Genomic DNA, 26,012 nt, shown 5'->3' with positions numbered 1-26,012 from the left:
CTAGATTAGTTTCAGAAGCAACCAATCCTTGTATTCACTTATAGCTCTGAATCGCAGTACAAAAGCACTATACATGGGCAACAATAGTAAACAACAAAAAACATGAATATCACCCGGTACAGGGGAACATGCATTCTGTGGGATACTAAAAATACATTGGCAACTATAGGTCTCAAAATAAGCATAATCTTTGATGTTAGCCTTAAATTTCACATTCTAGGCCAGGGCAAACAAGATGGCTTCAGAATAGGATATGTACAGCTAAATAAAGGTTGCTATCTTCTAGCTTCACCATCCGTCAAATTCATTTGGACCCATTTTCCCTGCAAGCATAAAATGCTGTGAATCAAACTGGAAGAGCTTTTACACCTCAATATTATTGCTAATATCTCACTGCAATGCTACTAAAACCTTTTTCTTTGCAGTAGTTGGTATGGTGGAGATGGGAGACGTTACATTTACTTTACCACTAACAGACTTTACACACCAACAATGTCAGGATTTTCATCAGTATGCTAGAATACTAGCAGAAATTCTCGTTTCAAATATATCATTACTACACTTGAAAGTAAAACGACTCCTGGCCATGTTTGTGCACTCAAACAAACATGGATCAGTACAGACCAATAGGTCACAGAATGTCCTAGAGAAACTTTTATGTAACTTCACTATGGAGACAGGATTAACTCGTCGCAGTCAATTTATTTTTCCTACTGTTCTTTTAAAAGTTGGACAGAAAGAACACGTAATATATGAGATAATGTGAATGCGGCTCGTTTCATTGGTGGTTTACGAACACATACCTCATAAAACTACTTTATTGGCGGAGCTATGTAGGAGATATGAAGCTTTGGTCCGGACCTGTAATGTACAAAGAACTTTCTCATTAATATCAACCAAATGCATAGACAATAATATTTGATTGTATACCTTCGATGCATAAGGCTTCGAATTCGTGCTGCTGATTAGGCAAGAACAATTTCGCAGATAAAGACCCCACATTTCATAGATCACAGGCTTATATTCCAAAATGGGATTGGACAAGAGCCAATTTTCTGTCAAAACCAGGTAAATGTAAATCTTGAAAAAATCACAATTTTTGTCTTTCACATTAATTGACATGAGCAATTTCAGGATCTCTTCTTCATTAGTTGCCTGAGGAACACGAAAAAAGTATAACCATAAGGTTGAGTTTAGTTTGACACAAGACAGGTGAAGTTGAAAATAGAAAACAGCATCCCTAATGCAATTAGTCAACTGGCTGACTCAGTAGACAAAAGAAACATTGTTTGTAATACCATTTACAAACCATGGCATAGAATGCATTTCCAATTATGATGCACATCACATAACAGTAAGCAGTTTAATACATAAACTGAGGGCTTCCTCAGGAAAAAAAAATAACACTAAATTGAGGATAGATACATAGATAAGAAATTTGCAAAAAAATATAGGGAGATGTAACATCACCAAACGAAAAATAACGAGTTCTGCTAATTGCTCTATTCACTCTAAATATGGGTACTAAAGGAAGAAAGTAAAAGAACGCAAGCTACCTTATTATTAAAACAAACAAGTAGAATCTGATAAGAAACTGCACTTCTGAGGTCATTATTACGAGTACCAACTCCAGAAATGCATTCCACTGCACGCAGGCAATTCAAATCCCTGGGAACTCTAAAAACAAGCAATGATACCAAAAATAAGAGGAAGGATGTAAGGACGTAATTGGTCAAAGGCAACTTAATGCAATTTACCTTTTATTTACACTTAGGCATGTCAAATTTACTAATCAAGTTCAATGATTGTCATGATCAAAGGCCATTCTGAAAAACATGAATGTGATAGACATTTATTTATTTGCATGTTAGACGATAAGCATCTTGCGGATACCATGGACTAATTTGTGGCTTTTAAAAGCATAAAATAATAATTAATTAATAAAAAGAAAAAGAAACAATAACACAGGCAGACAAACTAAAAGATGCCAAACCAAAAATCAGTCTTATATACATACAGCTACCCATTAATTCTCCCAAGAAAAAAAGAAAGGAAGCAAGCAAAAGAATGTTTATCCAGCCTTCTGCTTGCAGTATAAGAACGGTAAACTGTTAGGACATCAACCAAATTTTAGAAAACCCACATAATTTAATGATAAGCAAACCAGTTTATCTATGAAGAAAGATGACGACTGGCAATGCCAATAAAGATATGCATTAAAACTGACAAAGATAGGGAACGAAGAAGAACAATGGTGAAAACTAAACAGCAACTACCTGCAAGCTACCTCTCTTGCGATTTTTTCACAGCTGGCACTCCATTCCTCATCTGTGAAGTAGCTGATAGCTGATTGCATGCATTCACACAAAAGCATCAGCAAACCTTGAAGCTGGCGGTCTAAAGATAGACAAATAGCATACTGGACCAACTCTTCAGCTTCTGAGGGTGAAAAAATAGGTACCTTGCTCCTGCAAAGAAAAACGAGGAATAATCAAGATAGCAATTATAAAACTGAGAAAGTAGAAATATTTGTAGACTTCAGCTCAAAAGCAAACACGCTGATCCTTACAATGGAAGCAAAATTTTGGACTAATATATATTCAGACTTCTCACTTACCTTACAAGACAGCAAACAGAAGTAAATTTAAGCCATCGTCTAATATTTATAGGCAGTCCTCTATCAATAGAATCTGAAAGGAAACATAATAGCTGTAATGAGAAGACCATTTTGGAACTCTTGAGAATATCTTTGTTACAAATGGCGGATAATGTAAAAGAAGGAATACTTAAATTTCAATAGAACATCCAATACCAACTAGAAACATATATTATGATGCCCATTTTTTTTTAAAAAAAAGCAATAAGAGAAATCAAAAGCAAATTGAGATATAAATTTGCCACTCTTTCAATTGGGCATCACATGTAGCACCCGTATACAAACAATAGAGAAGTTTTCCACCCTAAATGAGATTGAAAACCAGATAAACCAAAATTCAACAAATACTGAAACATGAGCAAGTGTGGATGAGAAAACCTATCATTTCATTCAATTACCACCAGTAATCTGCTTCAGTAAGCACTAAGCCAAAAAAGGCTACATTTGGCATCACAGCCTTTAAAGCCCAGGAATGTGTGATATAAGGGAGACATATTGGTAATCTGAAGTGTTTGACAGAAAAAGTACTAAACATAAATATGCCTCTGTCATACAGTTTAAATTATAACACTTGGTTTACAATCCAAATATAAAACGGAGTTTCTCTAATTCCAACAGGCTATTGCATCATCAATTAATCAACAAAATCCTTTATAGCAATCTTTGTTGCCATTAACAGACATGCATAGCAGATACCATTTGAGCAAGCAAAATTAGACACAGACTTATGCATTCCATTTAAAGCATATGTGAGATTAAACAGAAGAACTTGTCAAAATGACTTGTTCACTTCACAATCAGTAATACTAAACCTGGTTAACAGCTATTTGTAACTGGCATGATACAAAAAGAAGATAAATTAAACAGAACAAAAGCAAAATTAAGAAAGAAACAGAAAACAGAAAGCAATTGCTGGTTCCAAAAAAATTGTAGATGGACAGACTTGCTCAAATCAACATAATGACAGATTGGAAAGAGCAGTTCTTCAATTGTCATTGGCATTATCCTTCTGAATACCACTTTTTATAAGCATAACAAAGAGACAAAGACCATATTCTACTGCCAGAAAAAAAGAATGTCGCCAGTACATAAAATGCATTGTGTTACTTATGATATATGATACGTGGAAAAAATTCAAACAGAATATACCAGTATTTGCTTTTGCAGGCGATGAAAAATCGAACAGAAATCCATATGTTTCCAGAGCTCTTTTGAAATCTGAGTAGCTGGGGAACCATTCAATTCTAATTGGCAGCTTCTCAGCCTGATCATGTTTGATGACAGATAAAACATGACAATTCATGATGTCACAACCAAATAGGAAACATCACAATTAAATTTGAAAAACAGGTCCAGTGTCCAGGCTTATCACTAGAAGTAAAAAAGATCACCTTTTTCTCAGATGAAAGAATGATGCACCAGAAGTCACATGCAGACGTCCTTAACTTTTCCTTTGATGAATATAACACTAAGATGCCATAGGATGAGAAAATAGCAACCATCAAACAAGATCAAAATGGACAAGCTGAAAGTAATAAATCTACCCACTCAAATAAAAAGTCCATTTAGCTATCGATTTTTCTACATGACCATGTCTGGAAATCAATTTTGAGAGCCATCCATTTACCAATAATCCTTCTAGAAATGTTTCCCCTGCAAGAACATATCAATGCAATTGGTAGAAATACTATTTATCCAAACAACAGTACTATTGGAAACAAGAAAAGGTGCTGTAGGGTTGGAGACTACATATAAGTTCTCCCTTCAAGACCCCACTGCAGTTTTACCAGGTAATAAATTAATGAAAAGGCAAGTAAATAAAAAAATAAATAAATATAACAACCATTTTCTGGGTTGAGTTCAACCAAAGTGTTGAGTTTATTGCTCGTGAAAGACTGCAAAAATGAGCAACTCCCAAGCTCAGGAAAAGAAATAGGCGGTGGGGTTTTCTGCAATTCACATGGAAAAGCCAAAGTAATCAGAAAATGATTTACTGTCACTTATCCCAGAAATGAATCCCACTGAAAATCCTCCCGAAAGTAAAAGTAGTGCTGCAATAAGTTCATATCTAGTTATCAGAAAATGACCTGATTTCCAAAAACCTGTACACCCCATATAGAGATCTCCTCTTCACCACCCATATCTCTCATCTAGACCAAATATATAATAATTCAGTAAAAAGGGGTATGGATGATATGGGGGGAAAATTAAAAGAGCTAGAATAACAAAGTTTATAATACCTGATTGTGGCATTCATTAATTTTTCTTGATAGTAAAGCTTCCTTGCAACGGTCATCTTCATCAGAATTGTAGTTCTTCTTGGAGGCTTTTGCTCGTTTAGCCTCTCTCTCAACCACTTTGCTTTTCTCCTTATAGTAATCAGTCAAAAGATCATCCAAGCCAATAACTTTCATCCTGTATCAAATTCAAGAGACAATATATTATGAAAAAGAACCTAACAAAAAAACAGTAACAACACGCCTTAGCCCAGAAGCAAAACTGAAAAATGAGTGAAAAAATCCAATTTCACTTAAACCTTCGTCAACTAAAGGAAATGAGGTTATATTCTGCCAAATGAATCCTTCAAATCCCAATCAAGTACTAAGATTTTATAGGAAAAAAAAAAAAAAAAAGAATCTAGAAGACCCTGTTCTATCAAATGGGTTCTCGATCACAGTAAAAACAAATTTGAAAAAAGAAATGTACAAATTTAAGCACAAAATGGTTTTTATTGAACTCGAAAAGAAATTTCGAGGTGTTTTTTCCCTTAAAGAAATGCAACGACAAAATAAAAATCAATCCTCGAGAGGCAAAACCCTAGCTACCCAGATTAAACTTTTGAATAATAATAATTGATGTGTATATAAAATTTAATTGAATTCAAGACAATGCAGTAACAAGAAGATAAAAGTCCTTAAAAACACATATAAAATTTTTGAATGATGACCAAAAAATGATTGGACAAACAAAAATATAAATTTATACTGAAAAGAGAAAATAGTAAAGTTCCAGTTTCAAGGAAACCTTTTCTGATTGATAACAGGAGCACTGAGAAGTGTGTCTTCAGATTCAAAATCCAGAGGTTCGTCCATGTTAATCTCCATGTCTCTCTCCCTACGAAACAGAAACAAACTTTCTCGTCTTGCGGAGTATATATGCAGAGCAAGTTAAAATTTTGAGAGAGGAGCGCGAAATTGTACGCGGTTTTTCAGCAAGGGTTTTTGGTGATTAATCACAAAACGATGGGATTCTATTTTATTACGACTTTGTCGTTTTAACTCTCTTCCTCGGTCAATGAAAATACGGCTATTATGCTGCGTAATTTAATTGTTGAATTAAACGACAACTCTCCTCCTTTATTTTACCATGGGACGACACGTCATCCTTCTCAACATTTGTCTATATATATTATAGAAGAAAAGAAAACAAACATAAAACAAACAAATAAATATAAAATAATATATATTGTTTTGAAAGTCTATGATAATTTATAAATCTACCATTTTACATAAAATTAAAACTTATGCATACTACCATAGCAATGCTGAGTATTAAAATTAGGACTAAGTTTATGTCAATTTTTTGTTATTTTAATTGAATTCAAATCTTCTTAATTGAGTTAATTTTCTTTTCTTTTTCAATAAAAATATTGCACTTCCTAAATTAATTAAAATATTTTAATATAAATTAGTTACTGATAATAAAATTACAATTAAAAAATGTATTTCGATTTCAATTATTAATTTATTTAATTAATGAAGGATTTCTTTATTTTTTTTAAGGAATAAAATTAAAATTTCTTAAGATATTTTGTCCATATTTTTCTTTAAATTATATTTTTGTCCATATTTAAATTTACTGAGTATCCAATTATTCCTCCTCCAATTTCCATAAGTATAGACGTTATATAGATTATTAATTTCATTTTCAAGACAAGTTTCCCTTTTTTTTTTTTTTTTTTAATTTTCAAGTATGAAACTGATTTCGTTTCCAAAGTTCATAATCGCCCCTGCTCGTAAGTGTTTTTCCGTTGGTTGATCGGACATTCCATCTTGTAAAGATTTACCATTTGAGCCACTCCATATGAGTGCAAATTTGCAATCTTTAGAGTACAGATATCCTCTCCATAAGGCTATAACTACATTATCGTTCAACCATTCGAATAATTTCATTATAAATTTTTTGTTTATTATTTTTCATGAAAATTACATTATAAAGAGATAAAAATAATCTCACATATGCCAATCAAACTTATCCTGATATTTTTCTCTTAATTGCATAATCAAATTATGCCAAGTATGTATAGTTCTGGCCTCAACAGCTATGTTGAACTCTCTCTGGACTTATATATATCACCACTATAAAATTTTCTTGTCCTCGCCACCAAAATAAATGAAACAAGAGCACCAAATAAAGCTACAGAACACAAAACTATAAATGGTTTCCTATAACATTCAACTCCAATGCAAACCAATTCCTGAACTGAAGATCTATCCAAGCCCTTCTTTTTTAGCTGCCTCAATGCCTCGTTATCATATAAAGTTCCTGTGACCTTCACATTTAGGATATATGACCCAAGTGGACTTGCCAATAGTCCACAATTGAACAATGTAGCATAGTACTTTAACCCAAATAGCTCAGAAATTATTGCATAAAACAGAACATATAGTGCACCAAACGAAAATCCTATGATCACTGAAGCTATATAGACTGAATTAGGAAAAGGGAAGGCAATGATCAGATAACCTATTGAGGATAAAAGTAGAACACCAACCATCATTAATGGTCTAGGGGTTTTGTATTTGACAATTAGGGTTTCAGATACAAAACCAGCAAAAACCCTTCCAAAATAATTCCATATACTTACTAAGGAAACAAAAGAATTGATTGTTTCAGTTGAATATCCAAGTGATTCACCAATTTGACCTAAATTGTCAACTGCTGTTAAGGTTGGTCCAAGTGAACAAAATGTAGCAGAAATTAATAACAACATGTCAATGCTCAAAAGTGCTTGTAAAATTGTGTAATCTTCACCTCTTTCTGGCTTGTCAAATACTGTCAAGAAACAAGATTTTGATATCTTGTTATTTTCCTCTGTTGAGATTCTTGTTTCCACTGATAATTCATCTCTCTCTTCTAATGGTTTCTCTGTGGTCAATTCGCAAGGAGGCCTCATTGCTTCCTGTTTCTTGATATTCCATTGAACCCATTCTTCTCTAATAGCAATTAAAAGAGGTACAAAAAGCAAAACACAGATCAATGAAGTAACTGTAGCATACGCTCCTTTGGGGAAATTTACTTTCTTTTCAAGTATGTTCATGACCATAAGAAATAAAGCTAGCATAATGGAGGCATAAAGGAATTGGTAAAAAATTTTTAGCTCATTAGGTTGTCTCTCAGCCTTCATTATTCTGATGGTGAACACGAAAATGACAGAGAGAGCAGCTGGTAGCCAAGCAATTAAAAGAATTAAAGCTTTGGAATCATTCCCATAAACGGCTAAATAAACTTGGGTCATTATTGCTCCACTTAACCCAACATAACCCTTCAATAAACCCAACACAACACCTCTACTTTCTGGAAAATTCAACACACAAGTAACGAGAGCTCCTGTATTAGCAAAATTCTGGGAATTTGCTCCAATACAAATATAAATACACATTTGCCAAATTTTAGGTTTGGCTATTTTTCTAGTCACAGCTAGCCAAATCATGAAATACCCAATAAAATTCATTGCAGATCCTACAAGAAGCATAAACCATGTTGGCGTTACTTCTGCTATTAAACCAGAAGGAACCCCAAAAGTACCACCAACTTCTTTAAAAAAGCCAAGAAGATTGAGTGTTGATTGATCATACCCAAGTGTTGCTTTTATATCTTTTGAATAGGTTCCAAATATATAAGTCGATCCAGCTCCAACCATGATTAAGAAAGAGGCAAAAACTGAAAACCATCGTCCACTTATCACATGAATTGCAAATCTCCATGTCTCACCCATTGAAGGTGATAAAAGAATGGGCAAAGATGGAGGTTAAAAGAAGAAACTTGAAAATTATTCAAGACACAAGAATGGATTAGAAAACAGAGAAATTATAAAAATCCAATTTTTCTTGAATAGCTTTTATAAAGAAAGTATAAAAATACTCACTAACAAGAGGTCAAGTGCTTTTGCAAGAAATTAACTTAGAGCTGACAACGGGCATTAAAAAAGATGAAGAGGAGATTTCATTCACGACTTCCCTAAGATAAAAGAACGTTAGTGATATGTTTTGTCCTCCATTATAAATGAATTAGACTTAAAAAGATCTATTTATAGGGATATGAAGGAGTAAAGTTTTAACAAAAATAGAAAATATTTCATTTATAGATTGTACTTCCATTTATGCAAAGTTATATTTGGCAGTCCTTTCAAAAAAGAAACAAAAAGTTATATTTGACTCATAATTGTCTGAGTTGGTCCGCCCCTATCAGGAATTAAGCCAACATAAGAACACTGCATCTATAAGGGATGAATATTGCCTACATCACCGATCCATAAAGATATATATTTTTTAAATATTATTATTGTTTTATTTTTTTTTTTATGCTTTCTTTGGATTGATATAAAATATGAATGGATGTAAAATAGAAAGCGAAAATATGGCATTGTTTGATTAGGGTGAAAATATCAAGAAAGGTGTAAAATAAATTTATTTTACACTCTTTTTAGGTCTAATTTTTAATTTCACTCCCAACTTTTTGAGTAATTGCAATTTCACTATCGACTTTGGTACCATGAGCACTCTAAACTTATCAACCTAGTTGTAATTATACCTTAATTTGCCTTTATGGTGCAATTATACCCTAAAAGTGAATTACAACACCCTGAACTTGTCAATTTGTTACAATTGCACTCTAAAAATAAACTAAGATTAAAATTTTAATAAAAATAATGTAAAAAAATAGACTCCATACCTAAGTATTTAAACAATAAATAAAAAAATCAAGATTGAACATTTGATTTTAAAATTGAATCAATTTTAAAATGCAAAAATAATGAGTTAGAATATTACTTTAAATTAGGATACACATGCAACTGAGTTAATAAATTCATGATGTCTAAGGTACAAACGTTGATTTAAAGTGAAATTATACCTACTCGAAAAGTTCAAGATGAAAATAAAGGTTAAACCCTCTTTTTAGCCTAATTTTCACTCATTTTAAGAGAAAAATGAATAGTGACATTTTACACATTTATTTTACTTCTCTCTGTTCCCAAACACAGCATTAGTAGATAGCCATACACATTCTCCTTATACCAAAAACTTATTTTTAATTAGTTTGGTATATGGGGTGGGCCTACGGACTGGGTGCAGGTAAGTATTTCCCATCCGGTGTCCCATCCATGAAATCATTCAACTATTTGAAATTGAATAAGTTAATTGGCAATTGTTTTTGTTTTCTTCATCAAAATTTTTTTAAGTAAATCGTTACTATAAAAGGAAACAAAATCTTGCACAGTCATCAAACTTATCCTAATATTTATCTCTTGATGATTACATAATCAAATTTATGCCAGTTATGCATAATTTGGCAATTACATATATAGCCCCTTTTATTATTTTTCCTCCTCTTTTCCAGCAAAAAATGGAAGAAAAGATTTGGCAATTTCCTAGGTGGCTAATCTTCTAATTTTGGTCTCAATTCAAGAGCAATCTTCAACTCTATCTCTAAACTTCTTATATATATCACCACTGTAGAATTTTCTTGTCCTCACCACCAAAATAAGTGAAATAAGAGCACCAAATAAAGCTGCAGAACACAAAACTATAAATGGTTTTCTATAACATTCAACTCCAATGCAAATCAGTTCCTTAACTGCAGACCTCTCCAAGCCCTTCTTTTTTAGCTGTCTCAATGCCTCATTATCATATAAAGTTCCTGTAACCTTCACATTGAGGATATATGACCCAAGTGGACTTGCCAATTGCCCACAATTGAACAATGTAGAATAATACTTCAACCCAAATAGCTCAGAAATTATTGCAAAAAGCAGAGGCAATTGTGCACCAAATGAAAATCCTATGATCACTGAAGCTATATAGACTGAATTAGGAAAAGGAAAGGCAATGATAAGAAAACCTATTGAGGATAAAAGTAGAACACCAGTCATCATTAATGGTCTAGGGGTTTTGTATTTGACAATTAGGGTCTCAGAAACAAAACCAGCAAAAACCCTTCCAAAATAATTCCATATACTCACTAAAGAAACAAAAGACTTGATTGTTTTAGTGGGGTATCCAAGTGACTCACCAATTTGACCTAAATTGTCAACTGCTGTTAAGCTTGATCCAAGTCCACAAAATGTAGCAGCAAATAATATCAACATGTCAATGCTCAAAAGTGCTTGTAAAATTGTGTAATCTTCACCTCTTTCTGGCTTGTCAAATACAGTCAGGAAACAGGATCTTGAAATCTGGTTCTTTTCCTCTTTTGAGATTTTTGTTTCCACCGATTCATCTTTCTCTTCTGATGGTTTATTTATAGTCACTTCGCAAGAAGGCTTCATTGCTTCCTGTTTCTTGATATTCCATTGACCCCATTCTTCTCTGATAGCAATTAAAAGAGGTACAAAGAGCAAGAGACAAACCAAAGTAGCAATTGTAGCATATGCTCCTTTGGAGAAATTTACTTGCTTTTCAAGTATGTTCATGACCATAAGAAATAAAGCTAGCACAATTGAGACATAGAGGAAATGGTAAAACACTTTTAGCTCATTAGGTTGTCTCTCCGCCTTCATTTTTCTGATTGTGAACACAAAAATAACAGAAAGAGCAGCTGGTAACCAGGCAATTAAAAGAATTAAAGATTTGGAATCATTCCCATAAATGGCTAAATAAAGTTGTGTCATTATTGCTCCACTTAACCCAACGAAACCCTTCAATAGACCCAACATAACACCTCTACTTTCTGGAAAATTTAACACACAAGTAACAAGAGCTCCTGTGTTAGCAAAATTTTGGGAATTTGCTCCAATACAAATATATAGACACATTTGCCAAATTTCAGGTTTGGCTATTTTTCTAGTCACAACTAGCCAAATCATGAAATACCCAATAAAATTCATAGCAGATCCAATAAGAAGCACAAACCATGTTGGTGTTACTTCTGCTATTAAACCAGAAAGAACTCCAATATTAGCACCAAGATCTTTAAAAAAGCCTATAAGATTGAGTGTTGATTGATCATACCCAAGTGTTTCTTTTATATCTTTTGAGTAGGTCCCAAATAGATAGGTTGCTCCAGCTCCAGCCATGATTAAGAAAGAGGCAAAAACTGAAAACCATCTTCCATTTATCACATGCACAGCAAATGCCCATTTTTCACCCATTAAAGGTGATAAAAAAAAAGGGCAAAGGTGGGAGTTATTCAAGAACGGGGCTTATGTAAAGGAAGGAACTTGAGAATTATTCAAGAAACAAGAATGGATTAGAAAACAGAGATATTGCAAAAACCCAAATCTTGAATGACTTTTTTTTTTTTTTTTTTGGATACTTTAAAGAATGAATTGAAGAAACAGAAATGGAGCAGAAAATGGATTATCTGAAAAAAAAAAAACTAAACAACTTTTCTCTGGGTAGTATTTTGAAGAAAGTATCGGACACACACTAAGAAGGGGTTAAGCACTTTCGCAAGCAATTAACTTGGGGTGATAATGGGAATGAAGAAAAAAAAAAAAAACTGAAGAACAGAAATTTCATGACAGAACCGAGATAAATGAGTAGTGGTATGTGTTTGTCCTCTCTCATAAATGGGTTAGACTTACAGAAGATCTATTTATAATAGAGCAATAAAGGAGTAAAGTTTCAAATTAAATAATGAAAAGAAAATTTATTTAGAGAAAAGCTGTCCCCAACTCTCAGGCTAAAAGTATGAACTCTTTGTATATTTTCATTCAGATTGTAAGAGCATTTTTTTGGTATAACTATGTTATATTCATATCTTATAGAGATATCTCAAATTCCTGAATATTTAAAGTATAAAATTTATTGAAACAGAGGTTTCTGGATTTTATGAGGTTGATAATTACTCTCAAAATCTAGCTTAAGACCCAGTGGATTTTCCCTTTTGTAACTTAAAAAAACACAAGGTCTCCGAAGTGTTTTATGGCCAGAAACCGCTTGTCAAACAAACCTCTAATGGGTGTGAATTAAATCTTTCTTTTTGAAATTAGTGTTGAATTCTTGTTGCTGAGTCTTGATACATGCTTGATTATTGATGAAGAACAATTTCTTTTCTTCCTGGACTTAACCTTTGAAATCAGTTTTAGTAAATTAGTGTTTCTACTACTCATCAATAACAAAAAGTTAAAACAAGTTCACGGATAAAAAACTTTTTTAATTAACTAGATTTTTTATTTTCAGAATTTTTCCTTTTCAGTTACATTTCCTTATTTTCCATCCTAAAAAAAAAAGTCCTTATTTTCTATATTTCGTTATTTAACTAGTCTTCCTTGATCAGGGATGTCGCTTTACGCACTGACAATACCCTATAAACATGCAATGTTTCTATCTCCTTATTCATAGCTGATGAATAATATAATTATTCCTTACATTCAACTGTCTAATTCACTTTTTGTTTGAAATATGTATGTTATTATTATTAAAACCAGTGTTACTTAAAACGGGGCATACCATAGTACACCGCTACGAGTACGGATACGGTATTTTATAAATTTGTGATACAAGGTATGCTAATATAGGCACGCGAGATGATAAAAAAAACTTTTATTATATACATGAGAAATAATATAATTGAGAATAAATATTTAGTTAAGTTTAAAATATCTTACTGTATATATTAAAAAATTAAGAACAATACATAAGAAAAAAATTAAACTTTAATTAGATAATTTAAAATTTCATACAAGTTTTTAATCCAATTCGAAGTCTAAAAGACCAAATTAAATCCTATTAAATATGCTAAGCGGCTAACTACTATAATTAAAAGACTTAAAAGTTTGAGACTTAGGATATTTAGTTAAATTAGTCTTTCATATGTGCATTACATATATATATACATATATATAATCATGAAGTAAAAAATAATTTTAAAATGCTGACGTTAGCTCTCTGCTTTTTCAACAATCTATTTTCCCTATGTTTGAAAATTTTTGAGCTTTTTTATCTATTTTTCTTTTTTTTTTTCGAAATTTTGAGATTTTTCTTTTTTTTCTTAGCATAAATATCTTTTTTTAAAATTTTAAATTCTATTATATGTTATCTATATTTAATCATTTAAATTATAAAGTTTATCTTAATCTTTGTTTCTAACAACCTAATCATATCTCTTGTAATATTTGATCTCTAACTAATCAATATTTAAGAGATTTTTCTTAGAATCTACTCATTTTTATCTCTATAAAAGCTCATTTTTTCTCACTTCTCTTGTGATCTCACAAGAGCCATATTTCATGAGCAACGTGCAGTGCTACAAGAGGCAGCTTAATCGAGCATCAAGCAGGTACCATTAAAAATTAAAATCTGGATTAGGAAGAGTTTTTAACTCTATGATTACATTATTAAACAATGATTTTAATTTTAAATTATTTCGTATGAATTATTTATCACTGTCTTAATTTTATGACATTGTGTTGTTAATTTATGGTGGTTCCATTTTAGCATTTTATATCGGAAGAAACACGTTAGAGATGGATTGCCTACGTATGATGCGAAAAATTATATTAAAAATATTCGCTCATGTGGACAAATTTACTAACCTTATGATCAAGGATGAAAAGACTGAAAATTGCTACCGTGCAGAGCTGTAAGATTTCTGCAAAGATAAGCTTGAAAAGGGTTCTTGGTATCCGTGCTGAGAGAAGGCAACAGAATTGAACCATGTACCATGTTTTTACTGTTTTGAATGAATTGAAACAATTAGGTGCTAAAATAAATAGTATAGAATTATTGTATATAAAAAATGATATAGGATTATTGTATATAAAAATGATTAATTTTATTTTATGATAATATTTTAATTTAATACGTTTTGGTGGTCTAATTTTTTGAAACATTTTATTTATATAAAACTAATTATATCAATTAATTATCCAAATTTAAATTAAATGAATTAGTTTGAACTCTTATGTGAAGTCATAACATACTTTTAATTAAACGTGTTAGTAAGAAATAAGTTCAAGACCTATAACTAATTAAGGGATATTTAATAATATTATTCAATATTCTAAGTTAAAAATTTTAGCTCTTATTTCTAAATACAATAATTTTAAATTTACATTGAAGAAAATAATTCAATAAAATTTTAAATAATATTACAATTTTAAATCTCCATCAAATTTTCTAGAATCATTTCATAAAATGAGTTTAACTTGTATTTATATGTAAAGGGTTTATTTAATCTGGTTAAATAAAATGTCTAATAATTTAAAATTTTAATTTTATTATCTACATTATTAGAAATCAATCACAAGCCATCAATATTTTATTTTAAAAATTATTATTTATTTAAAATAAGTATCTATCTATATTTTAATTTTTGAATTTTTTTTTACTTAATCCTTTTATTTTATTATTGAATTAATCAAGATATTTTCTCTTTTCATAAAGTGAAATTTTATTTATATATATATATATATTTTTTTTCTTTTTTCTTCTATATATATATATCAATTTATATTTTGTTCAAGTCACCATTTTTAATTTTCTAAATTGTGAAAAGTCTATAAAGACTATGAAACCATATATACCAAGCAAACTTATAAATTATAAATTAAATTAAAAACTAAAAGTATAATATACAACAAAAAAATAACTCGCACAATGCATGCGTCTTTACCAATTACTTATACTCATTGATTTTTACACATTGCAAGTAAATGTAATTTAATTTTTATATGTAATTTTTATTAAATTTTTATATACGTTATAATATTATGAATAGTTTATATTACTAAAACTCTAAGACCATCCAGACAATAGAAAAAAAACAACATTTCATAAAATAAAAAAATAAAAAACTCAATAATTAAATAACTTATCAAGGAAATAACATATTTGCAATAATAAAATATTATTATAATTGATAATGAAATTTTTATCAAAATAAAATTACTTATCAATCAATTTAAATTTTCTTATAACAATTTACGTTTAATTAACTTAATTTTTCTTATATAAAATAATACCATAAACTGTCTATATTGCTAAAATATGATAAATCAATATTAGCTATTATAATAATTAATATATTAATCATTATTTTAGATCATTAGTTATAAATTTGATTTTTTTTTTATTTTTGCTAAAGTATACGAGCATATGATTAATTTTATGGTTGCTTTTTTAGAGAAAATAATTTTTTGGTGTATTATATGGTTTGCTAAAGTAATGTGTTATATCATAATTCTATATTTTATATATTTTTAGTGAGTTTTATTTTCAATTTTATATCAAATAATAATATATTATATATTTCTAGTGAGTTTCATTTTTTATTTTATATCAAAATAATTCTTTATAATATGCTGTTTAATAAATAATAATAAACTACATTATTTTCTATAGAATAAGTTATGTGTAGGAAAAAATTATAACCAATCAAATTAAAGATTTATTAAAAATAATAATTAAATATATGATATTCTTACTATTTTATGTACCTTATTAAATTAAATTACCTTTATTTTTTTCAACCAATAAAATTAAAATTTTTAAAGATATTATGTCCTTACTATATATAATACATATCTTATTAGTGTGTAACATAATTTCTTACTTTATTTTCAAAAAATATATATATAATTTCTTAGTTTATCAAACAAAATTTGGATTTGAATAGAAAATTAATATACCACTCAAAATTAAATCACCATTATTTTTTCAATTAAAAAAATTAAAATTCTTGAAAATATTTATATTCTTACCATATTTAATATATACCTTATATATTATATAATATAATTTCTTATTTTATCTAATAGAATTTAAATTTAAGTAGAAAATGAATATACCGAACAAAATTTAATTACCTTTATCTTTTCTATCGATCAAATTAAAATCATTAATGATATGTTTGTCAATCTATAAACTTAGTAGAAGCATTTTTGACAATCGCAATCATTCTCACTTTTTATATTTATTGCTCTTTTTTTTTTATGACATGCCTTGCACGTTGACTATGTTCGTTATATATTTATACTCTTTTAATCTTTTTTATCTACATAATTTTAAAGCATAAGTTTTTAGTTAGATTAAAATAAATACAATTTTTTATTTTGTATTGGATTTTGTCGTACAAGCTACTTGTAATACTACTTTTTATGTACTTAATTCTATTTTACTTATAATGAAGTGGTCTAAAAATAAAATTCAATCCAATTCCTAGACTTAATATTTCAGCCCCTAATTTATAAATTGTAGATTTTTAAAACCTTAATAAGTACCCAAAAAGAAAATCAAGTCAGCACTTAATCTCCAACCTCTTGACCTCAACCCCAAATCAATATCTATATACAACTATAATGAAAAAAAATAATAAGTTATTTTTTACCGTTCGGTAAAGAGAAAAAATGAGCGGATGATCTGAATTAATAATGGTAATTACTTTAGCTATAGTGACAATATTATTTACTCAGTGCATTAGAGAAATGAGTATATGCACATACAACATTCAAATTCTTGAAACCGTAAAAAGTGACCTAAAACATAAATATATAGTTCTATTTTTTTTTTCAATTTTATAAATACTATTTTCTTTCAAGTTAAACAGATTTAAAATATAATAGAAAAATATTAAGAAAATAAAAAATGTTTAATTATCAAGAGATGATCTATTTATTGTAAAGAAGATATAAATCTCTTACTAAATTAAAGTGATAGTAGTTATAATTTAATTCAGTAAAAAAAATAAAAAATTAAAAAAAAAGGAGGGTAGTTTGAGCAGAGCCTTCAGGGACGGAAGTGGCTTAGTCGTAAGGTTACGAAGTATACAACTACTAGCGTAGTTGGTGGGAAATAGGCTATTGTTATTAAGAATACATTTCTTTTTGGAACTGAACATATAATAAGAAACAAATTATATTAGAAGAGTTACCAATTTGAATTTCAAAAATTAACTATTCTTTAATTGAAAATGTTGTAATTTAATGAAATTTGATGTTGATAGAAAAAAAAAATTATAGCCAAGTTAATAAATGAAAATTACAAAGCAAATAACGCTAGGATCTAATTTTGTTTCTCTATTTTTCTAAGTTGCAAATTTAAAATAAATAAATAAATAAGTTAATTAATTAATAAAAAAGATTACATGAAAAAAATGTTATACTCTTGCCAAATAAATCTTCAATTTTCCCTACAACCATACAGAAAAAGAAGAGTATATTTTTTATTTTTTATTATCTATAATGTATTTATTTAAAAAATAACTTTTAAAAATTATATCCAATCAAATAATGAAATGTAATTTTTCTTTTTCTTTTTTTTTTAAATTTTAACCACAAATATCTAAAGCCTACTAGGCTAGAACTAAATCCTGCTTGCTTCGGGTTGGCCCAAAAGGGGGTAAAATGCTCCACCCGTAAGGATTGAACTCTCGACCTCACTTAAGGGAAAAGAATGTTGAACCACTCACCTAAATACTCATTGGTATAATATGTAATTTTCGAATTGGCTACGCCTAAGGCTATTTTAGGATATTTCAAATTTTATTAAGGTCATATCAGAAATCTAATTATTATCCCCCTATTACTTTTTACTTTACAGAAGGAAAAATGTCACAATTTGATAAATAGTTTTGCTATATAAAGACATAACATGTTGCTTATGGTAAATTGTACAATTAATTGATATACCTTATTCTTTCCTCCAAAGTTATCAAGTACAAATTGATTTTTCTATATTTGATTGAAGCATTTACATATTACCTTGTAAGAAATTTAATACTCTTCAATTAGTATATTGATTTTTACTTTGCAGAAGGAAGAATGTCACAATTTGATAAATAGTTTTGCTATATAAAGATATAACATGTTGCTTATGGTAAATTATACAATTAATTGATATACCTTAATCTTTCCTCTAAAGTTGTCAAGTACAAATTGATTTTTCTATATTTGATTGAAGCATTTACATATTACCTTGTAAGAAATTTAATACTCTTCAATTAGTAAGTTGATTTTCTATATTTGGTTGCTATATTTCTCAATTACTTATTTGATAAATTTAGTATTCTTCAATGAGGTTACAATTAATTAAAGAGAGGTGAGGGTGAGGTTCAAATACTTATGTATATTTATTTTGATTATTAGGTCCAGACTTCATTAGCTTGTTAAAGTACAAGAAAAATTGTCCTTAGCCATTTTAGAGACAAAAAGTCTCATTTTTATTAGTAAAATTTGACATAAGTAAAAAATTACACATTTGAATGACTGAATTTTATGAAATTCAGTTATTATATATTAATATTTTATATGGATTTTGATTTCTTTAAAACTTTATATTTGATACATGCTAGGCATGACTACAGTTTCAGAACTGCCAATTTCAGTTTTAAAACCACCGATTTTGTTATAAAAAAGGAGGAATTGAATAATATTATCATTTTTAATATATACCTTATGTAGTATATAATATAATTTCTTATTTTATGCAATAGAATTTAGATTTAAATAAAAAATTAATATATGCACAATTAAAATTAAATTATCTTTATTCTTCAAAATTAAAATATTTGATAATATTTTGGTCAATTCATAAATTTAATATGGACGTTTTTGACAATCACAATATCCGCACACTCGTTCCCACTTTTCTATATATTATAGAATTTTTACTCTAAATATCCTATGACAACCGGTTCGCAAGGTTCGCAAAATTTGCTAATTTTAGTATTTCGTATTTGGATACTATATTTTGAAAACATGGTACAATAGGTCACCTATGTTTTAAATAAAATTTATAGAGAATGATTTACCTAAATTCAGATTAAATAAATTTTATCTAAAAATATAATGGAAAGTTAACTTATCCACATGGGACATATACTTCAACCGACGCATAATTTGAAAAATATTTTTTTCTTCACAAATCTTGCCAATCTGCAATGCAATTCTACATGCAGAAACCAATTTTAAAGATCTAGTTTCTTTGGTTTTTCAAAATAAAATAATATTATAAATTAAAATTTTGCATATAATATCAAATCATCCTCCTTAATCAAAGGAAAACCAAACTATTACTATATTCTAAATTTATAAAATATACAATTTCATTTCTAAATTTTATTATTTTAATTTTAGACATCTTTAATTTTGAGAGAAACACGTTGTGTTTCTAAATTTATCAGATTTTGATAACATTATATATTTTTCGATCATAAAAACAATATTTTTTAGGGTTCTTAAAAATGACATGTGAAAGCAAACTTACTATTCGTCTCGTGGCTGGAATCTTTGTTGCTATGCCATATGATATCCCCACTGGCAGATAAAAATCACTATCCTACTTTTGGAAGTTTGCATAATAAAACAATCTTCTCGTGCATAATTAACAGTTGCTGTTTGACTCGTATTGAATTTATTTTTAAAATTACAATATTTTAATTTCAAAGTTTAGTTAAAACTAAATTAATTTTTAAAATAATTATTCGTAGTATAAAATACAAAGTCGAGCCGAATTGAGTTCTAACTAATTTAAGCAAAAATTTATAAATATGATTTGAGAATTTATACAAAGTGGGAAATGGAAAAATATAAGGCAACCAACCAAAAATTAGTGAGTGATCGGAATTCATACAAGTATTCACAAGATATCTAGGGTATTTGTATAAAGCAGAAACAAGGATTTTATATAGTTGCACGATGTATCTAAGCCCGTATTCATTTAACGGTTCACAAAAGTGCTAGTCCGGGAGAAATTTGTGCTGAGAGGATTGAATCAATGACTTAAAACTATAATAATCTAACCCGCAAAGCTATTTGCCACTAAGATACCCCATTCGGATTAGCGGAAACGAGGATCCATTATATTCACTCCTCTTTTGTGAATTTATTTGTCTTATTGGGGTTAAAACAAAATTAAAATAATTATCATCAAATAATAGAGGGTTGGTTGCCCACTCTTTACTCTTTACTGCTAAAATGTCCCCACATGGACATAGGCCTGCGACCTAAATGTAGTTTTGTATTTTTGGTTTGATCACATTGGATGTTTATATTCCTATTTATTCAATAGTATTAATTAATTTTACTCTGTTAAAAAAAAAAAAAGAATACAAATGAAAATAACATAAATAATTCCCTTATCCTAGGAAAAATTATCACTCATGTAGTGTGACGGGATTACATCATTAACAACAAATGTGGCTTAAATGAAGGCTAAAATCATGGGAAAAAAAAGTTCATGTGTTTGAAAACTTTCTTAGTTATCAAATTATTTCAAAAATGGAGACTTTGAGTTCTTGAAGGGATTCCTTTCATAAGATGTGATTTAAATAAAATCTTGTTGGAATGGAGTCGGGAAAGTCAAATTTAATGGAAAAAATTATGCTATTTAGGAATTTCATTTTCAAATGTATATTGAAGGAAATAGTCTTTTTGGAATTCTTGATGGTTCAATCTTAAAATATAATGGGAAAGAACTAGCTAATGGAAAATTAAAAATGCTAGGGTCTTGATTTGGATCCTAAATTCTGTTGATATTGATAATTATATTGCTTTGCGTCCTAAGCCATTTAAGATTGCCACGGATAAATTCCATTTTTCTAAAAATTTTGACTTATAAAATAAAAATCAAAATAAAAAAGATTGCGGCCGAATAGGAATTGATAGGTGATCTTGGGCCTTTTCAACTCCAAAAGCTAGCTCTTCAATGTTTGAACTTCTGTTCATTTTCTGCTCATGCACCAGTAGAGAGCTTTGCAGTTCATCAATGGATAATGAATCTATGTCTTTTGATTCTTCAATAGAGCAAACAACATAGTCATATTTCGGCGTTAGAGAGCGTAATATCTTTTCTACAATAGTTACATCTTCCATCTTTTCACTAGTAAAACGCATTGGGCTCTGATACCACTGTTAAGAGCTAAGCACAAAAAAGACAGAAATGAATTGAAGAAAAAATAATCTATTTATTGAATCAGAAAGTGGCCTTTAAATAGGCAAATAAAACAACTGAAATAGCAAAATATGCAGCATTACTGCTCAACTAAGCAGAAAATAAAGCAACAAACTAACTAAAAATCAGGATAAAATCTCAACAACTAAACTTTTGACTAATCATTTAACAAACCCTCCCTTAAACTAATGTTTGCAAACATCCAGTTTAGGTGAAAGTTTGATCTGCAGAACACACTCCTAAAAGCTTTCTTAACTTCACAAATTCTGCTTGCTTAAGTGGCTTTGTCATAATGTCAGCTACTTGATCTTTACTTTTACAAAACAATAAATCAATTGTACCATTATTGCAGAGATCACGCAAAAAAATGGTAACGAAGATCTATATGTTTGCTCCTGCGGTGCAAAATAGGATTTTTCGAAATCTTGATAGCTGAAACATTATCACAGAAGACTTTTGTTGGACCTTACTGCTGGCATTGAAGCATCTCTAGCAACCTTCTCAACCATATGACTTGACAGGAACATGTTGCTGCTGAAATAAATTCAGCTTCTGTGGTGGACAAAGTAACAATTTGCTGTTTCTTTGAAGACCAAGAAATAGCTCCTGAACTCATTATGAACACAAAACCTGACGTACTTTTCCGATCATCGAGATCTCCCGCATAGTCGCTATCACAAAAGCCATATAAATTTTCTTTTACTTCCCTTTTATAAAGAATTCCAAAATCAACCGTTCCTTTCAAATAACGAAGAATTCTTTCAAATAACGAAGAATTCGTTTTGCTGCCAGAAAATGAGTTTCAGTTGGGTTCTCCATATAACGGCTTATTAGACTAACACCATGCAAGATATCAGGTCTTGTTGAAGTTAAATACATCAAACTCCCTACCATCTGCTTGTAAAGAGTTGCATTTACTTTTTCTGCTCCATCATTTCTCCTTAACTTCAAGCCACATTCAACAGGGGTGAAAACAGAATTGCAATCTTTCATTTTAAACCTGTCCAAAATCTCAAGTGCATATTTCTTTTGTGATATAAAAATATCAGCAGATGATTGCATAATTTCGATACCGAGATAAAAATGCATTAATCCCAAATCAGACATTTCAAATTCATTCATCATCTTCCTTTTAAATTCTTTTAAACATTCCTTTATTGTTCCCGGTATAAATAAGGTCATCAACATAAAGACACACAATAAGCATTTTTCCATTTTTTTTCAAGCTTTAAAAACAAAGTGTGTTCATGAGGACATTTCTGAAAACCTTCTTTTGAGAAATAAGCGTCTATACTACTATACCAGGCTCTAGGTGCCTGTTTTAGTCCGTATAATGCCTTTTTAAGTTTATATACCTTGTTCTCCTCGCCTTTCTGCATATACCCAAGGGGTTGATCGACGTACACCTCTTCTTTCAGTTCACCATGTAAGAAGGCTGACATCACATCTAATTGATAGATGGACCATGAATTTTGAGCAGCCATAGCTAAGACTAGCCGAATTGTGTCAAGCCTTGCAACGGGAGCAAACACTTCTTTGTAATCAACTCCAAATTCTTGACTGTATCCCTTCACAACAAGGCGAGCTTTATACTTGTCAACTTCACCATTTTTATTCAACTTTGTTTTGAAAATCCATTTTACTCCAATGGATTTTTGCCCTTTTGGAAGTTCTACCAAATCCCAAGTGCTATTCTTTTCTATTGATTTTATCTCCTCATCCATAGCATTTCGCCATTTTGAATCTTTGATAGCATCATGGAATGTGAGGGGATCACAATCTGCAAAAAGAGCAAAATAAGAAAAAGAATCTTCATTAGATAATTCATCTCCACTTACATAATGTTCCATCCATGTTGGTCTCCTTCTTGTATGGGGCTGGTCAACAATTACAAGAGTAGAAGTGTCACCAGAAATTTGTAATTGTTGCTCCATTGTAGAGATTTCTTGTTGCTCTGATTGCTCCATTGTAGAGATTTCCTGCTGCTTTATATTTCCTTCAATTTCATCTAAGTTCATAGGTATAAGCTGCTGCTTTTTACCACTTTCATTCCAATTCCAAACATTTTTCTCATCAAATACTACATCTCTGCTAATTACGATTTTATTAGTGAGAGGATTAAACAATTTATATGCTTTGGAATTTGCACTTACACCCATAAAAATACATTTTTTACTTTTATCATCCAGCTTCTTCCTTTTCTCATCTGGAACATGTGCATATGCAGTGCAACCAAAAATCCTAAAATGATCAACAGTTGGTTTTCGCCCACAAAAAGCTTCTTCAGGTGTCATGTTTCGAACCGCAAAAGTTGGACTTCTATTCAGCACATGAACAGCCCAATTTACAGCTTCTGGCCAAAATGACTTTGGAACATTCCCTTTTGTTAGCAAGCTTCTCACCACATTAAGAATTGTTCTGTTTTTGCATTCGGATACACCATTCTGCTGAGGTGTAAACGCTGTCGTGAGTTCCCTCCGAATGCCATGTTTGGCGCAAAAACTTTCAAATTCTTTGGAGCAATACTCTCCACCACAATCAGTACGAATCGTTTTGATGGACTTCTCTGTTTCATTCTCCACATGTGCTTTGAAATTTCTAAACACATCAAGAGCTTCTGATTTTTTTTGCAAAAAATAAACCCAAATTTTTCAAGTGCAATCATCAATGAAGGTTATCAAGTACCTTTTACCTCCATTTGACGTTGGGTTGATTGGCCCGCAAATGTCTGAATGTATCAATTCTCGTGCATTCTTTGCTCTCCATGATTGGCCTTTTGGAAATTGCGAGCGGGGTTGTTTGCTAACAATAAACTCTTCACAAACTTCAGCAGGAACAGTGATTTTAGGAAGGCCTGTCACCATATTTCTGTTTTGTAGAGTTTTTAAGCCACTAAAATTCAAATGGCCATAATGATAATGCCAAAGCCATGAAGGTTTTTTGACTCTAGCAATGAGGCATGTTTGGATTTTTTTGAATCTTCAATGGAAATAGCCTATTTGAACTCATCTTGACGCTAGCAATTGCTCCTCTTTTGGGGTCATAAATCTCACAAATTTTATTTCGCACGGTTGTTTCATAAACTGGCCAACACTCAACAAATTGCTTGTCATGGCAGGAGCAAAATAAACATCAGAAATTATCTCTACAAAACCATTCATGGTTCTTAAAGAAATATCACCTTTACCCATCACATTCATAGTAGAAGAATCACCAAAACTTACAGTAGTAAAGAAATTTTCATTTAAATTAACAAAAGAAGACTTATTACTGCACATGTGATTACTGCAAGCTGTATCCACATACCAGACATCAGATTATGTTTCCTTATTCACTTGATAAGCCATCAATACCATTTTTGTTTCAGCTTCTTCAACAAAATTCGATTTCTCTTCCTTTCTTTTGTCTTCTGGCAATTTCGTGCGACATTCAAAGCGATAATGCCCATATTTATGACACCTGAAACATTCAATATTAGATTTATCACGGGGCTCACCTGTACTTTGCAGTTGATCATTTTGGAAATCCTGCCGATTTCCTCTCCCTCTCCCTCTTCCTCTTCCTCTCCCTCTACCTCTCCCCCTTGAATTTGAGAAGGATGAAGGAAGAGTTGAGGCTTCTAATGCTTGCTCTTAACAGTGGTATCAGAGCCCAGGTTACAGCAATCTCTGCCTAGTTTCCGGGAGAGTACGGGTTGTTGCTCCTCCAACCCATGGCCCGATGTATGAGGGGGAGATTGTTGGGTTATCCCACATCGGTTGTGGAAGGGGCTGGTGATCAAATTATAAGTGTGAGGGAAAGCCTCATCTCTTGAGCTAGCTTTTGGAGTTGAGAAGGCCCAAGATCACCTATCAGGAATAGCTTTAATTGAGTTTAAAAGTACATTTGAAGAGAAATACTCATAAAGCATTAAACTTGATGAAACAACACTGCTCTATTTCTGACTTCAAAAAATAAAGTAGAACAGAGTACATTTGAAGAAATTATCAACAAGAATCCATTTCTTTGAAAAATATAGAATCTTAAGTCATTAAAAAAAAAAAAATCGACAACATTGCATTTTTATAGAGTATAAACAAGTGTGTGCATAATCCAAGTGTAATAAAGCAAATCTCAAAAGAAAAGAGAAAGAAGCAAGAAATTTATATTTTTGAGTATGAATAATCTACGATGTATACTTTAGCACAATAACAATTTTCAATTAATTTATTTTGTAATTCATCAAAACTTTAGGGATTATAACT

At 30.3% G+C, this 26,012-nt stretch overlaps 3 protein-coding genes and 1 long non-coding RNA gene across 7 annotated transcripts; 1 reads left to right on the top strand and 3 right to left on the bottom strand.

Moving 5' to 3' along the window:
* Positions 1–9: 9 nt before the first annotated feature.
* Positions 10–5,882, bottom strand: LOC105628018 (actin protein 2/3 complex subunit-like protein). Of its 4 annotated transcripts, XM_012209315.4 has the most exons (13): positions 5,681–5,880; positions 4,897–5,071; positions 4,744–4,806; positions 4,500–4,605; positions 4,205–4,309; positions 4,048–4,124; positions 3,806–3,920; positions 2,618–2,690; positions 2,277–2,468; positions 1,557–1,677; positions 931–1,155; positions 804–861; positions 10–323 (listed from the first exon to the last, which is right to left on the bottom strand). In XM_012209315.4, the coding sequence occupies exons 1-12, from the start codon at positions 5,758–5,760 to the stop codon at positions 805–807; spliced, it is 1,389 nt and encodes a 462-aa protein (XP_012064705.1). In that variant the 5' UTR covers positions 5,761–5,880; the 3' UTR covers positions 10–323; position 804. The 4 variants fall into 4 exon arrangements, 3 of the variants coding, with proteins under 3 accessions (XP_012064705.1, XP_037492639.1, XP_089571740.1); XM_037636711.2 differs by lacking the exon at positions 4,205–4,309; XR_016318528.1 differs by lacking the exons at positions 10–323; positions 804–861 and having other exon boundaries at positions 1,019–1,155; positions 2,288–2,468; positions 5,681–5,882.
* A 940-nt stretch (positions 5,883–6,822) lies between these two features.
* LOC105628019 (protein NUCLEAR FUSION DEFECTIVE 4) lies at positions 6,823–8,921 on the bottom strand. The gene has a single exon (XM_089717962.1). It carries the CDS (start codon positions 8,652–8,654, stop codon positions 6,978–6,980), a length of 1,677 nt encoding a protein of 558 aa, XP_089574088.1. The 5' UTR covers positions 8,655–8,921; the 3' UTR covers positions 6,823–6,977.
* Positions 8,922–10,148: 1,227 nt separating this feature from the next.
* LOC105628021 (Major facilitator superfamily protein) lies at positions 10,149–12,687 on the bottom strand. The gene has a single exon (XM_012209318.4). It carries the CDS (start codon positions 12,024–12,026, stop codon positions 10,341–10,343), a length of 1,686 nt encoding a protein of 561 aa, XP_012064708.1. The 5' UTR covers positions 12,027–12,687; the 3' UTR covers positions 10,149–10,340.
* Positions 12,688–14,084: 1,397 nt separating this feature from the next.
* On the top strand, positions 14,085–14,682 carry LOC149498862 (uncharacterized). The gene is made up of 2 exons (XR_016319590.1): positions 14,085–14,158; positions 14,317–14,682. It is a non-coding gene; the product is annotated as an uncharacterized LOC149498862 (long non-coding RNA).
* Positions 14,683–26,012: the final 11,330 nt, after the last annotated feature.

The sequence above is a fragment of the Jatropha curcas genome, chromosome 1 (assembly GCF_041381405.1).
Source record: "Jatropha curcas cultivar XTBG-Jc1 chromosome 1, XTBG_Jcur_1.0, whole genome shotgun sequence".
Taxonomy (NCBI): Eukaryota; Viridiplantae; Streptophyta; class Magnoliopsida; order Malpighiales; family Euphorbiaceae; genus Jatropha; species Jatropha curcas.
This window is presented reverse-complemented; position numbering and strand designations above follow the sequence as displayed.